At 35.1% G+C, this 15,471-nt stretch overlaps 1 protein-coding gene across 2 annotated transcripts in view; it reads right to left on the reverse strand.

Moving 5' to 3' along the window:
• Nucleotides 1-15,471, reverse strand: part of necab2 (N-terminal EF-hand calcium binding protein 2) — a 137,963-nt gene that overhangs the window by 30,888 nt on the left and 91,604 nt on the right. For both annotated transcript variants that reach the window (XM_073850680.1, XM_073850679.1), the window contains exons 6-7: nucleotides 6,088-6,224; nucleotides 5,609-5,733 (exon numbers count right to left, since the gene is read on the reverse strand). In XM_073850680.1, the coding sequence (XP_073706781.1) occupies nucleotides 5,609-5,733; nucleotides 6,088-6,224 (262 nt within the window). The remainder of the gene's footprint in view (nucleotides 1-5,608; nucleotides 5,734-6,087; nucleotides 6,225-15,471) is intronic.

The following is a 15,471-nucleotide window of genomic DNA, read 5'->3' on the forward strand; positions in this document are numbered from 1 at the left end:
AAGGCAGCTTTTACCATTTTATTAAACTACTTTGTCTAAATTAATTACAAATGAAAATCAACCATTTTGAATGCTACAAGTGAATTCAGGCATCACAACATTAAAAATGAATCTAAATTAGTGAAAACGTGCATGTACAATTAAATATTCAATATTGGTAATCCAGTATCAGAAAGAATGACTGTTTATCGTCGAATAGTATAAATCAAATCTATAGCAGTGAGTTTGTGTGTGTGTTTGTGCAACATTAGCAGAAATAAGGTGGAGAGTAGAGTGAAAGAAGGAAAGCAATTTGAGAAAAGCCTGTGATTGACTGATGGGAGAAAAAGCGCCATGTGCAAAGCAAGTCTCGCAGAAGTATTGATCAATAATCTCATCCCGGTGCTCATAAACTACAGCTTGGACAGCGTGCTCTCCCTGCCGGAACTGACGGCTAGAATGGCGCTTTTATTGTGAGCCGAGTCAGCTTTATCCGTGTCTGGGGGAAATTTAAAACTAGTGCCAGTGTTTGAACATCACCCATAAAACAGAACGCTTCGATTCAGCGCTGTGGTGTCACTCAAACAATGTTGGCATATTGGACAGGCCGGCTTTACAATAAAAAGCGAATGAGAGGACAATTGAGATCTATATTAATTACCGTCAATAAGGAGTTTGCATTTCAATATGAGCTTTCATTTGCAGCTTTTGTTCTGAAATGTCAAATGGCATCTAACACACCTGCTGAATGCAGACACACCAAATAAGCTCTGGATCTGTTCAAATGATAAATCCATAGCAACAGAAATGTCTGGATTGCTTGGCTGAATAGGAGAAATTGACTACATGGCTATTCTATTAGCACTGACAGGAAGAGTAAAATGAGATGGGCATTTCAAAAAGAATCATATATTGCCTTTCTCTGTGATAGAAAAAAGAAAAACAGTAGAATTAATTTGCTACCATATCTCCAGGCGCCCTCCAACTCCTTTTTCTGGCAAAACTCAGAAACGCTTTGAGGAAGACCTTTTTTCCACCCTCTGCTCATTAAAAACTCACACATTTCTTCGGTTGCATCATGCCTACGAGACTGTCGTGAGCATGTGGTATGTGCTGACTTGGCACATGAATGGCGTTGTGTTGTTTTAGTGTTTTAGTGGTTTTATAACCAACTCACTGGAGCTCAGGCCCAAATCTCATCAGTAATGGAAATGTGGAGTTTGTTGATACAGAAAGCCCACGGGAAAGCACTGCGAACCACATATTTGACAGACTTTAACTTTGCCTTCGGCAATTAGACGGCTTTTGCGTGATAATGCAGTTGGCCACCAAGCCTGCACCACAAAATAGATCCTTACCAAATTGATTTATGCGATGTTTGGAAAAACAACCCCCATGATGAATAGAAGCAATAAAGCAATGCGCTAAATAGAACATAAGTAAGGCCTCAAGTAAAACACTACAGGGAAATAGTATTGAAAGTGTGGTGTCTCTTATCTAGGTGCCAGTTGTTCTAACAGGGGTAATATTGGTAAAGTCAGGCTTTTCCTCTCACAGAGTCAAGTGAGATTTTTCTCTGAGATTTCCACTATGTCTTCATTTCCTTGTGATTCACATAGTGATACTATGGCATTATAGTATTTTTAGGCATTTTATAGTATCATAGGTGAGGTACAAAATGTAGGCAGATAAATTATGCTGTCTTTTAAGATACCGACTTTTGGCCAAATTCACATGTATTTGTAAGATTATTTTACCCAATATTTACACTACCAGTCAAAAGTTTTTTTTTTTAACAATAGGATTTTTAAAGAATTAAAACAAAATATCTTCTGCTTATTTGATCCAAAACTGCAAAATCAGTAATACTGTGAATTATTTGTACTATTTGAAATAACTGCTTTCTATTTGAACATATTTTAAAATGTAATTTATTCCTGTGATGGCAAAGCTGAATTTTCAGCATCATTACTCTAGTTTTCAGTGTCAAATTAATTCCTATTATTTAGCAAGTATGCTTAGATTAAATTGATCAAAAGTGATGATAAAGACATTTATAATGTTACAAAAGATTTCTAGTTTAGATAAATGCTTTCTATTAATTAAAGAAACCTGGAAAATTCTACTCAGCTGTTTTCAACATAATAATAATAATAATAATAATAATAATAATAATAATAATAATAATAAATGTTTTCTGAGCAGCAAATATTATTAGATTTCATTAGAATGATTTCTGAAGGATCATGTGACTGAAGTAATTATGCTAAAAATTCAGCTTTAAAATCACTTGAATAAATTACGTTTTAAAATATATTCAAAAACAGCTATTTTAAATGTCAATAATGTCACAATGTCACTGTTTGTACTGTATTTTTGTTAAATGAATCTGTTTGTAATTAATGCATTAATAAATGCAGCCTCACCTTCTATAAAAAACCATTAAAAAAATCTTATTGACCACAAACTTTTTAACTTTATTATGAAGTTCTTACATTTTTCTGTGTATGTAGTAGACAGCAAGACAGCAAGCAAGATCTTATGTAAATGACAAAACAAATTAGAGGCTTCTTGGAAAATAACTCTCAGGCGATTGAGGTAAGAACCAACCATTTCATCATAACCTTATTCAAGAAGTCTCATCACAGCTGGTTCTCCTCACAGAAACAGATGCACGCCGCATTTATGCTGATGCTTGGAGACATCAAGTGGATTCAGTATGTAAAAGTCACTTTGTAAGCCTTGCACGACCAGAGTTATTCCAGATTATTTCAGACTTGAATTCTAGCAAGGCATCTACTACATAAGCACATACTTAACCCTATATAGCCTGCTGTATCATATTTGACACACATATTTTTTAAGGCCTCTAAATGATCAACAATATTCTATTTATTACAACCAAGTATGAATTTGATCAAGTTAGTGTTTTTAACCATTTTACATTTATTCCAAAATAATAACTCGTGGCAGTAAAAATTTTAAAAATATATTTTATTTGTGAATTTATGTTACCTATTCTTTTTGTTAACTTTTAATTATTTTTGAATTTTTCGAATCATCAGTCATCAAAGCTTGGTAAATGTAACTTCACCGGCTGGTGTTGCTGTTAGACTATGTCTCTTTAGAAAACGACTGACTTATACACCTTTTTAATGTTATATTTTGTAATATTGGTATTATTTAATATTTTATTTTCTCATCGAGTATTTTGATTTACTTGGAGAAAACACCCCTGTTCAAGACTGAAGCAACTTAGGTTTATCTGATTATCCATAAATCATTTTTATAAAATTCATGTTAAAATGTGAGTATCAAATATGATACATCAGGCTTTTGAGGAATAGTTATTTGATCATCTCTCAGTCATTGTATTGCAGTGCATTATGTTTTTTATATGCATTGTATGCTGCTATACTGTTAAAAGGATCTCATTGATTTACATTACAAGCTATCCGAATTTCACCTTATTTACATATAAATATATGCAGCTGCACCAAATTATATTTTTACTCAGTTTGGGATTCCTCCTTGAGTATGAGCTCCATATCATACTTTATGAGCCACAAAAGTCCACTTTTAGAAACAACTGACTCTTCGCAAACAGCTTGATTGACAGATTTACTTGTGTGGACTTAAACTTGAAAAATTGTGTGTACTGACTAGGGATGTAATGATATTATCAATAACGTGATATTGCGATAGCAAAAGTGTCTCAATATTATTATGGTCACATGACGATATGAAACAGGTTTTCCAGGCAAAAAGTGTAGTTTTAAAATCTATTTCAACTTCTTATTCTAACATTAAAGTTGTGTTTTAGGCCCTTTTGCTTTGGCAAAGTATCTGTCAAATGAACTAAAACCGAAAGCGCAATATAGCTTAATCTACGGTGGCCGAGAGAGGCCAACGTATTAATCCCTTCATCAAGTCTGTTTTTGCTGCACGTTTCAAAGCAAAGCGCACACATTGTTGAGGCAATCAGCTCATAATCCAGTGTTTTCCATGCCTCAGATGTCTCTGTTCATAGTGAATGAATGCAGTAAACTCATTGCATGTGCTGTGAGTTTAGAGCGTGTTTTGGGAATGCAACCGCCACCAGTTATGCAGATGATTACAGCATTTCACTAGATTTGTAGTGAGACGTGTTTTTTATAAGCCTGTTTTCACTGAAGCTGGAGTTTTCCTTCAAAATAAAAGCTCTACGGCTGTTTCGGACAAAGTAAAATCTTAAAAATGCAGTATGAATTCTTACAGCTAGCAGTTTAAATGAGTAACATTACTGCAGTCCAAATTCAAAAAATCTCTTTCAAGTGTAAAAATTAGGAAAGAAGCAATGGAATTTGCCTACTGTAGTGTAAAGCAAAAATAATATACCTATGAAATATTCCTGTTCATTTATTTTGCAGTGAAATTGTTTATTATTGTAATTTTTTTTTGCCTTAGTATTATATTCCAAATTGTTTGGCTTCCTAAAACAGCAGTGTGAATGTAATTTAAACTGAGACAGTATATCAAAAATAAAAAGAGGGTTGAGTCCCCTGTAAAGTTCAGGTACAAGTCAATTCATTCACTTTTTTCTGACTTAAATTTTCTTAGTTAAAGGGATAGTTCACCCAAAAATGAAAATTTGACGTATACTAAGGCAGAGCGCATACACTTCGAAATGTGCGGGATGCTGAGCATCCGCTCAGAACAGTTGGACATAGCTGCATATCCGAGGTAAAAAATTGTTTTTATAAATACTGTTGAGTTTCTTGCAAAATCCGATCGTTTCGTGTCTTTCGTGTCTGACATCAATGTATCGTCACAAGCCACAGGCTGTAATTTGGATTTTTTTCTGTGCATGTTTTTTTTCTTTCAAAGGTTTGGTGCCCATCCACTGCCATTATATCACTAACCGACTGCAACGGTTTGAGTTACAAATAATCGTTTGTGTTCTACTGAAGAATCAAAGTCACCTACATCTTGGATGCCCTGGGGGTAAGCAGATAAACATCAAATTTTCATTTTTGGGTAAACTATCCCTTTAAGAACATGGGTTGTAGCTCTTATAGAATAGAATAAGAATAATTTACCTTCAAAATGTACAAAATTTGTCTTTTTTTTAAACATTGCAATAAATATCGCAGCATGGACTTCATATCATGATATTACTGTATTGTGAGATTTTGCTACATCCCTAGTATTGACGTCTTTTCACAGTTAAAATAAAATACATTCTGATGTTCATTCATGTTTATTTTGTGCTTTAAGTAAATAAGAAAAGACGATCGGTTCACGAGTCGATTGATCTAATAAGGCAATACAGCGACCTATCAAACATTAAAGACCCACAAAGAAGTATCTATTGTTTGAATTTCTTAAAAAAAAATTATATTTTAAAGCCGAAACCTGCTCTGTCTTGTCTGTTGCCGTGTTGTCAGTTTCCTCTTTGCTCCGCAATGTATTTTTCACTGTGTGAGAACATTATGTGTAGTGTGAGAGCTGCATTGTTTGTCAGACATAGCAACAGTAACTAAGAAGGGCGGGCTTTTGCGAAGAGTCAATTGTGTGTCCATCATTAAATTTATCTTGAAAGGTTTTCAAATGTGTTGGAAGGTGCTGGAAACAGATGTGATCGCCTCACCTGCACCTGTGTTGATGTTCCTCACGCTGTCCTTTGCACTGACTCTGTTGTTGGGAGGATAATCTGGCACCGGGGCCTCATAGCGCCTATCTGGGACGCGTGGGCTGGTCTTACTGGGGTAGGATCTAGGTCAAAACAGGGAGAATAAGGACATGGAATACAGATGATTAAAATGTACTGAAATCAACTAAATATTTAATTTTAGTGACTCTTAAGCAAATCCTTTTTAAATGTATGATGGCAGCCTGATAATCAATTATATAGACTACTACAACAAAGGATCCATTGTCAATCTCATACCCGCTTGAGATCTCAAACCTGCTTTTATTGTCCACAAGCCATTTAAATCCTGCAATTACTGTAATGTAATCATAATGCATTTGCAAAATACTTAAGTTATGTCTATATTCATGTCCTAATGGAGATGTATGTTGATGAAACATGCTTTGGGTCATGATGGGACATGCTCTATTTCTCACCCCACTGATGAATGCTGCTCATCAATGGCATCCACAGCACTCTCTACAGAGTTCAGCAGAGACTGGATCTGATTGGCTGATTCCTTCAACAGGAAGCGGGTCACAAACTGCTCAACATTAGTTCCACGTTCATACACCTGCAGTGAGCGAGAGGGAAAAAGAGAGAGGAAGAGGAGATTTAAGACAGTGAAGAGCACATCAGCACTTTTTGGAGGATATGAAGCATGTTTATTTGATGAAGTTCTGTTTGACTGAACTTTGCTCCAGCTTTAAGTAAAACATCCAGAGGTGCAAATCTCCAGAGAGACCCGGGGGATGAACGTTTCTGGAATAAGCTCAAAGAAACAAGAATAACAAGATGCGGTTCATGTAGGAAGAAGTTCAGGGCGAGTTAAGTTCTGAAAGCTTGTAATGGTATTGGACATTAGAAGAGCCAACACTCATTGATCTGGTGACATTTTGACCGCTTCCCCAAACACTCAAGGTCTGTTTTACACCGTTGAGGCATAATGTCACACAAGGGTGTTGTATTGAAAGAAATACACTGTGAAGGTGTTAAAGACTATGGCCCTGAAGCCGCTTTAGTGCTGAACTTTAAGCATTATTATTGTACATATAAACACATGGATTCTGTCAAATGCTCCCAGCAGCCGCTGTGGAGTCTGAGCTTAGAGGTTTACAACCTCTCAGCCACAAATGTCATCTTTTTTGCAATTTCCTCATATTCTTGATCCTATCTAGATATTGTCAGGATGGCAAAAACCCACAGCAAAGCAACTCTCTTGTGTAGCAGCCAAGACTCAAATCTTGGAGGTTGTCTTTCGCTTGCTCAGTCATTGTCCATTGGCACTGATGTTATGCACTGATTTGCAGAAAGATCGTCCCGGTCAGCGTTTTAACCAACCCTGGCCTTCACTACTGATCACAATTGAATATCCAAATGGAAAGGCAGCATTGGCAAGGGAGTAAAATTGGACTGCAGTACTGGCCTCTGTAAGGTATCTCGTAAATTATACCACTTTGCCATGCAGACTTAGGATGACTGTGTATAAAAGACCTGTAGTGTGCTGCCAGTCCAAGAAAACAAAGTAAGTGAGTGAAAAAGAAGAGTGAAGTGTGGGGTTATGTTGCCTAGTAGTTACATTTAACAGCTTGAAATGAAAAGCTTCCAGGTTTGGTCTATGGCTTCAAGGGATATTTAACCCAGAAATTATATTTCATAATTTACTCATCCACATGTTGTTCCAAATCTGACTTTTGTGTTCCACAGTGGAAGGTATGTTGTTTTGGAGCACACTATCATAATATGGACAAGAATATAGTATATGACAATTTTAAAATATCATACTTTGTGCTCTGCAGAAGAAAGTAAGTGATACAGGTTTGGGACGACATGAGGGCGAGTAAATGATGACAGAATTTTCAGATAAGGGATGCACGATATATCTGTTCCAAGTCTGTAATTGGATATTTAATATCTATTCATCTAATACTCACTTGAAATTAAACTACTAATAATTTATTAACACTGTTAAATGTAATCTTTACCAGATCCCTAATTGACTATCAATTTTTCATACTGTACATTCAGTGTTGTGTTTGCTAAATTCACTTGTACCACTTGTACCAGTCATATACTGCTTATTAACAATATCATCCACAATAACATGAAAATACTTTTTAATTTTGGATCATTGAGATACTATTAGTTTTTACATTTTAAATTTTAAATTTTCATTTTAGTTTAAGTTTTAGCAATTTTTTTGTCATTTTTATTACTAAAAATTATCAAGTCTATATGGTTATAGGCAGTTTAAGTTTATTTTAATCAAGCTAAACTAAAATCAGGGCATCTGCAGAATTTGTAAGTTCAAATGTAAGACTTTTAAGACTTTACGTCATGCACAAATAAAATTGATACCATATTAGTGGGGTAGGGCAATGTCTGTGGTAACAACTGCAAAATTGATAGTAAAAAGCATGCTTTACCGTTAAGATACAGGTTTTCACAAAAACAGAAAGTTTTATAAAATCAACACCACATTGCAGCCTGTAAACCATTTTAAAGAAAATGGATGAATCAAAAGTATCAATTATTTAAACAACTATCATCAATCAGTTATCAAATTAAGTAAATAACATATAGACACACTACCAGTCAAATGTTTTTTTTTATGTTTTTAAAAGAAGTCTCTTTTGCTCACCAAGCCTGCATTTATTTGATTCAAAATATAGCAAAATCAGTAATATTGTGAAATAATTTTACTATTTAAAATAACTGCTTTCTATTTAAATATATATTAAAATGTCATTTATTCCTGTGATCAAACAAAATTTTCAGCATCATTACTCCAGTCTTCAGTGTCACATGATCCTTCAGAAATCATTCTAATATGCTGATTTGCTGTTCAGGAAACATTTATTCTTATTCTTCTTATTATTATAAATATTTAAAACAGTTAAGTGCATTACTTTCATTTAGCAAGGATGCTTTAAATTGATCAAAGGACATTTATTTGCATATATGTTACAAACGATTTCTATTTCAGATAAATGCTGTTCTTCTGAACTTCTCTCTGTTCATCAAAGAAACCTGAACAACACAATAATAATAAATGTTTTTGAGCAGCAAATCAGAATATTAGAATGATTTCTGAAGGGTCATGTGACTGGAGTAATGATGCAAAAATTACATTTTAAAATATATTAAAATAAAAAACAGTTATTTTAAACAGTAAAAATATTTCTCAATTGTACTGTTTTTGCTGTACTTTGAATCAAATAAATGCAGGCTTGGTGAGCAGAAGAGACTTCTTTAAAAACAAAAAAATCGTACTGTTCAAAAACTTTTGACTGGTAGTGTATATTTAACTATATGTCTTAATTGTTTAGATGTTTAAAATACATTAATATTAGCTTCTTGACGATCCGCCAGTTCACATTTACAGCTCTGCATGTTTGCAGCATAAAAACATGGGTTGATTTTCACATTGGTGTGAACAAAAACAGAAGAGCTTATTGAAATTGCAAAGCCATTCTTATCTGACAGGTGGTGTTTTTGGAATGACAGATATGTAGAGGATATCTATCGGCTGTAAACAAAGCAGCACTGCATCTGATTTTGAAACACGCATCGCTCATAAAATAATAGGCTTTTGAAGTTTAATTATCACATTCAGCCATTTCGCAATTCTTGTCTTTCTGTCCCCAATTTTAAGACCGTTTGAAATCACAATTAAGACTTTATTGAATCATTTAAGACTTTTTATGGCCTTACATTTAATACAACTAAATGTAAGGCTTTCAGAACCTGAAATTTAAATAAAGTTTCCATAAATAAGTTTTTAAAGTTTTTTTTTTTCAAGTAACAAAGCTATCTCTTCCCCTGGTAGTGTGCTGATAAATAAAGAATATTTTCTAAATAGAGGATGCTAGTGTTTGTCGCCTGCCTGAACAAGCAGCTTGCAGGTGGTGACGATGGCGGCTGGGAAGATGATTTATGCTAACGCTATGCCAGGTCAGCGGCTCTGCACTATGTTTTAGTGCCAACGAGGGCCTTGACACACATCAACAAGCATGGAGGAAGGGCTTACTGTCCAAGCCAAAATAAACATGACTTCTCAACATAACTGGCAAAACAAATAACTTTTCAATTTAACCAAATGACAGCAATAATGACGTTAGAAGTAAATCAAGCAGTAAACCAAATAACCTGAAGATATCTATACAAATCAAAACTCTATATAACCCTGACAGGCCTTTAATGAGGTATAAATGTGTCTGAATTGTCTCAATTCTCAGGACAACACCACGCTTGGAGCGAATCTAATGATTTGGTGCCCAGACTGCATGAGTGCATAAGGATACGGGTTTTAAACCTCGGTGTCATGAAATATTCATTCTTTTCTATTACGGCTCGAGCGACACATATACCCAACTGCAAATGTACAAATGGTCTGTCACCCTTCTGTAAAATATGCTCTAGGCACTTCTGAAAGTGTGACTGATAAGGTGAATTACTGAATAACAATGAGTGACATACTGGACTAAAGCATCCCGAGACACCTGTGCTCAAGCCGGGACCTAAATAGTGGAGAAGAGCATTATATGTGATACGCAAAGACAGGTTTTCCACAATGACACACACAAGATGAAAATACCATCAGGCGGAGCTTGTGAGGAATTGTCTAATAATTCTCCACAGAGAATATATGTCAACTTTAGTCAAAAATAAAATAAAATAAAATGAAAGTGCTGATACCTAACCTTTTTTGTCCTTTGTGGAGCAAGCATTAAATATAATAAGCGTGGCAAATGCAGACAAGTAGATAGCACCGCCACTTTTCATAAAAGTGACACGCAATCTTATATAATTCAAAGGAAAACCGGGTATCAAGAAACCCTCATATATCAAGCTTAACAAGCAATGCTGGTCATTTTAAACAGCCATCAGCAAGAGAACCCCAGAATAAAATGGCATATTATAGTGGGACAAGTAATTTGACTGATTTGTCCCAGCCTCTTTAAACGCAATTTTGCATATCACAAAATGTTGTTGCTAAGAAACATATTGACTGCTGTTGCTAGGTTACAATTAATTGGCTCACGTCTGAACAGAGAACGTTGAGTGTATTTTTGTCTTAAAATAGATAAAGGATTACAGTTATATGAACATATTTATAAAAAAAAAAGAAGAAGTAAAAGTCACACCCTCATATTTGTTGACAAGGATGGCTGATAAATATACACAGATTCTGTGCCAGGTAATTATACAACATACAAGCATCTGTTCATCTTCATTATATTATCCAATATATTAAATTGATATATTTCACTTTTTTTCATTTGAGTGCAACCATAACACAGTAATCATTGTACCATTCTAACACTGCATTTTAATTTTGGAAAGTTGGATTTTACCACTGAGTGCTAAGTAAAATGATATTTCAGATTTATTTCAAATAAATGTAATAAATTTATGATCGTATTTAATATGTAGTGCTGCAGAGCAACTCTTTCTCTTCCACTCTAAGCAAAAGTTATTACAGTAAGTTATGTTTTCTCTTTTAAGTTTCTTATGCTTATCAAGGCTGCATTTATTTGATCAAATTCCAGAACAAAAGTCATGTTGTGAGATATTATTTCAATGTGAAATAACAGTTTTCTATGTGAATATATTTTAAAACAATTTATTTCTGTGATGAAAGGCTGAATTGTCAGTATCATTACTTCAGTATTCAGTGCAGGATTCTTCAGAAATCATATATTCAGAAATATGCTGATTTATTATTAGTGTTGAAAACAATGTCGTTGGAATCTATGATACTTTTTTCAGAATTCTGTAATAAATAAAAAGTTAAAAACAACAGCATTTATTTAAAATAGAAATCTATCATAACAATATAAAACTACTTAAATATAATTTACTTAAAATGCTGTTGTCACTACATTTTTATTCTTTCTTTTTTAAAAAGAAATTAATACTTTTATTCACCAAGGATGTGTTAAATCAATAAAAAGTGATAAAGGTTATTTTGTTAGAAAAGATTTCAATTTTGAATAAATGCTGTTCTTTTGAAATTTTTATTCATCAAAGAATCCTGAAAAAAGCATCACAGGTTTCCAACAAATATTAAGCAGCACAACTATTTCCAGCATTGATAATAAAAGTAATAAATCAGCATATTAGAATGATTTCTGCAGGATCATGTGATACTGAAGACTGGAGTAATGATGCTGAAAATTCAGCTTTGCATCACAGAAATAAATTATATTTTAAAAATGTACTAAAATAGAAACCATTATTTTAAACTGTAATAATATTTCATATTTCATAAGTTTTTTCTGTATATTTGAACAAATAAAATATAGTATCATCTTAAATTTGACACACTAAACTACTTTAAATGTATGTGACTCTGGACCAGGGTCATACGGGTCAATATTAATTTTAATTTTAATTTTAATTGAGAAGCTGAATAAATAAGCTTTTCATTGATGTGTGGTTTGTCAGGATAGGACAATATTTGGCAAGATACAATGAGAATACTGAGAAAATCACCTTTAAAGTTGTCTAAATGAAGTTCTTAGTAATCCATATTACTAATCAAAATTAAGTTTTGATATATTTATGGTAGGAAAATAGTAATTTTGACCCATACAATGTATTGTTGGCTATTGCTACAAATATACCCATGCTACTTAAGACTGGTTTTGTGGTCCAGGGTCACATATATAGGCTATTTAAAATAAATGTTATGTGTAATATTATATTACATTTAATTCACAAATACAATCAGCTCAGGTTTCTGTGTGTATTTTGAGATGAAATCCTGTGAGCGCCTCTGATCATCATACACTCTCTGCTGCTTCTCGTTCTCCAAGTGCTAAATGAAAAGAGGGTTAAACAGTTCTCTAGAATAAGCCGAAAGGGTAAACAACTTGAAAAGAGCAACCCTCCCAAAATTACAGAGCACAACAGAGGCAGGCAAAGGTTTTCTCCCACCTACAGTCGAAACCTGCGGCTCAACCTAGTTAGACAAAGCTTCCGAGAATTGAGAGACGAGATTCAATCACAATCGCATTAGCCAAGCCTGAAAACAGAAGTCATGGCATAATGCAGTTATTCAGCCAGGGACACATCCATTCACAGGCCCAAATCACAGTAGCTGAGACTTTACAAAACCAGGATTAAATCCCAGTCTGGTAGAAAATGAAGAGATGAGAACACAGACTTCCTATTGTAAAAGAAGGATGATTGAGCCGTGCCTCCATTATTGTCTGAGAGCGTGTGGGAAATGGCTTGTTCAACGCTACAAGATAAAGACACACACTTTGATTTCTGCTGTTCGCTGCAGGTGTCTCAAGCATCTTTCAGGTTTATCTAACTTTGGTCATCACATTTTCGGGAATCCAATCCTGTTGGAAGGCTTCAATCTGTTCCAACGACTTTTTTTTGCCTTTTAAAGGTTGTATCAGTGATTTCTAGCCTGAAACATAAAGTGTCAAATTCAGCTGACCTTTCATCACGATCCGCTCGCTGCCTGCCCCATAAATTGTCTGTGAAAAAAACGCGTCTCTCTGGTCAGCCTAGGGTCCGAGATATGCCAAAAAAACAATCGGTTGTGGACTTTCGCTCTGCCTCCCTCACATCCCTGCACCAGTAGGAAAGTCCACAACACCAAACCCCTGACGCTGATTGGTTGGAACACTGTTTGTTTTTGTGTGGAAAGGTTGGTAGTGCCGATTGTTTTTTTGGCATATCTCGGACCCTAGGCTGACCAGAGAGACGCGGTTTTTTCACAGACAATTTATGGGGCAGGCAGCGAGCGGATCGTGAAGAAAGGTCAGGTGAAATTGACACTTTATGTTTTAGGCTTGAAATCGCTGATACAACCTTTAACTTTCATCTCCCCAGAGAGAACAGTTTAACCCGGAGTCCACTGACAGACCTAGAGTTAGGGTTTTATCCTTTAAAAACAGATAAAGTGTGACACTGTAGCTGTGAAAGGCAAAGAATGTATCCTTCTAAGAGATGTACAGTCACACAATCAGCTATTTCATATTTTTTGACCCCTCTGCAGTACAGTCTGACAGAGAAAGGTTGAAAGAACATTCATAGTTGTCAAGATTGTTCTTCCTAGTAATGCAGTAAAAATACTTCTATGAGAAAAACAGTAATTTCACCTTTTAGTTACACAACGTCTTTTTTAAAGAGACAGTTCACCTAAAAATGAAAACTCTGTCATTAATTACTCACCCTCATGTCGTCTAAACCCATAAGACCTTTGTTCATCTTCAGAACACAAATTAAGATATTTTTTTATCAAATCAGAGAGCTTAATCACCCTGCATAGACAGCAATGTACCATGTTCAAGGCCCAGAAAGGTTGTGGAACTGTCTGGAATGCACATCGACTGACGCAGAAGAGAGTAAATTGTTGAATAAAGCTGTTATTTTGGTTTCCTTTGTGCACAGAAATGTTGGTTGGACCACTGATGTCACATGAACTATTTTAATGGTGTCCTTACTACCTTTCTGGATAGGGCTGCACGATTAATCGCACGATGTTGTGAGGCGCGTTTAGTCAATGAAGCCAGTACATTGATTAGTAGTAAATCGTGCAGCCCTATTTCTGGACCTTGAATGTGCCAGAAAGCTCCCTGATTCAATCAAAAATATCTTAATTTGTGTTCCGAAGATGAACGAAGGTCTTACTGGTTAAAGACATGAGGGTGAGTAATTAATGACAGAATTTTCATTTTTGGGTGAACTATCCCTTTAAGCCTAGGCAAAGCAGTGATCAATGTGAGCAATAATAATTTTTTACTTTCTTCGTTGAATTACGGATTAAGATTAATACATCTGTGTTTGCAGTGACTTAAATTCAGTAGATTTAGTCACGCTGACAGAAAGCACAAACAGCAAAAATCGTTTAGTAATAAAAAGAACTGAATATGCAGAGGATATTGCACATGACAATAAACTTCAGTACCAAATATCCATATCCACACATGGAAGAATTTACTTAAGAGAAAACAAGTCATAGATCTTTATTCACAAACCTTATTAGATCGGATCACTAACTACATGTCAATCAAATCCTCTGTGGGTTTGACCTTTATGGGTTTGACATTTAGATTCCTGAGGGCATCTCTAGAGGATAGGCTTCATGGCAGGCTTATAAGAGGACTTGTATAAATAAGTTAATTCTAGTTTACCTCAGAGAGCACGTAACAACAACAACAACTACCAGTGAACTTGAAAGTGCAAATCTTGATTCACACCCCACAGGCTGTGGGAGGCATCTGAGAACAATGTTATTCTCAAGCTGCAGCCACCAGCAGCAAACATGCACAGGGCTTCTAATTATAATCGCCTCTTGCAGAGTTTTCCAGGCAATTTTAATCAGGCGGCTTGATGCTGGAGAATTATCATCACAAAGACAGGATTCGGTGTAACAGTGACAGCCTTTGCTTTCAACGCCGAGGAAACACAGGTCCACTGATCTGTGTCACGGTGGGTGCGTTTCGTAACCGTGCTGATTGAGACAGCAGTCAGGAAATCTAGCGCTCCAGCTGGGTTTCAATTGTGCCCACCTCTATAAGCCATAATGGTGATGAGGCAAGTGTTCAATCACAAAAAATCATCAGTGTCTTATTCAGTCATCTCCTCTTCTTTATCCACACAATTCATGAGATGAAATGACACAGGTTAATGTCAAAAGTGTCAATGAAAGAATGGTTCACCCTATCTGTCATAATTTACTTATGTCGCTACAAACTTGCATGGTTTTTTATCTTCCGCAGAACACAAAAAGTATAATTTTGGAGATGTTGCACACTCTCTTCTAAGCAATTACAATGAAAAGCACCCTAAACGTA

Source organism: Garra rufa, chromosome 11 (genome assembly GCF_049309525.1).
Source record: "Garra rufa chromosome 11, GarRuf1.0, whole genome shotgun sequence".
Classification (NCBI taxonomy): domain Eukaryota; kingdom Metazoa; phylum Chordata; class Actinopteri; order Cypriniformes; family Cyprinidae; genus Garra; species Garra rufa.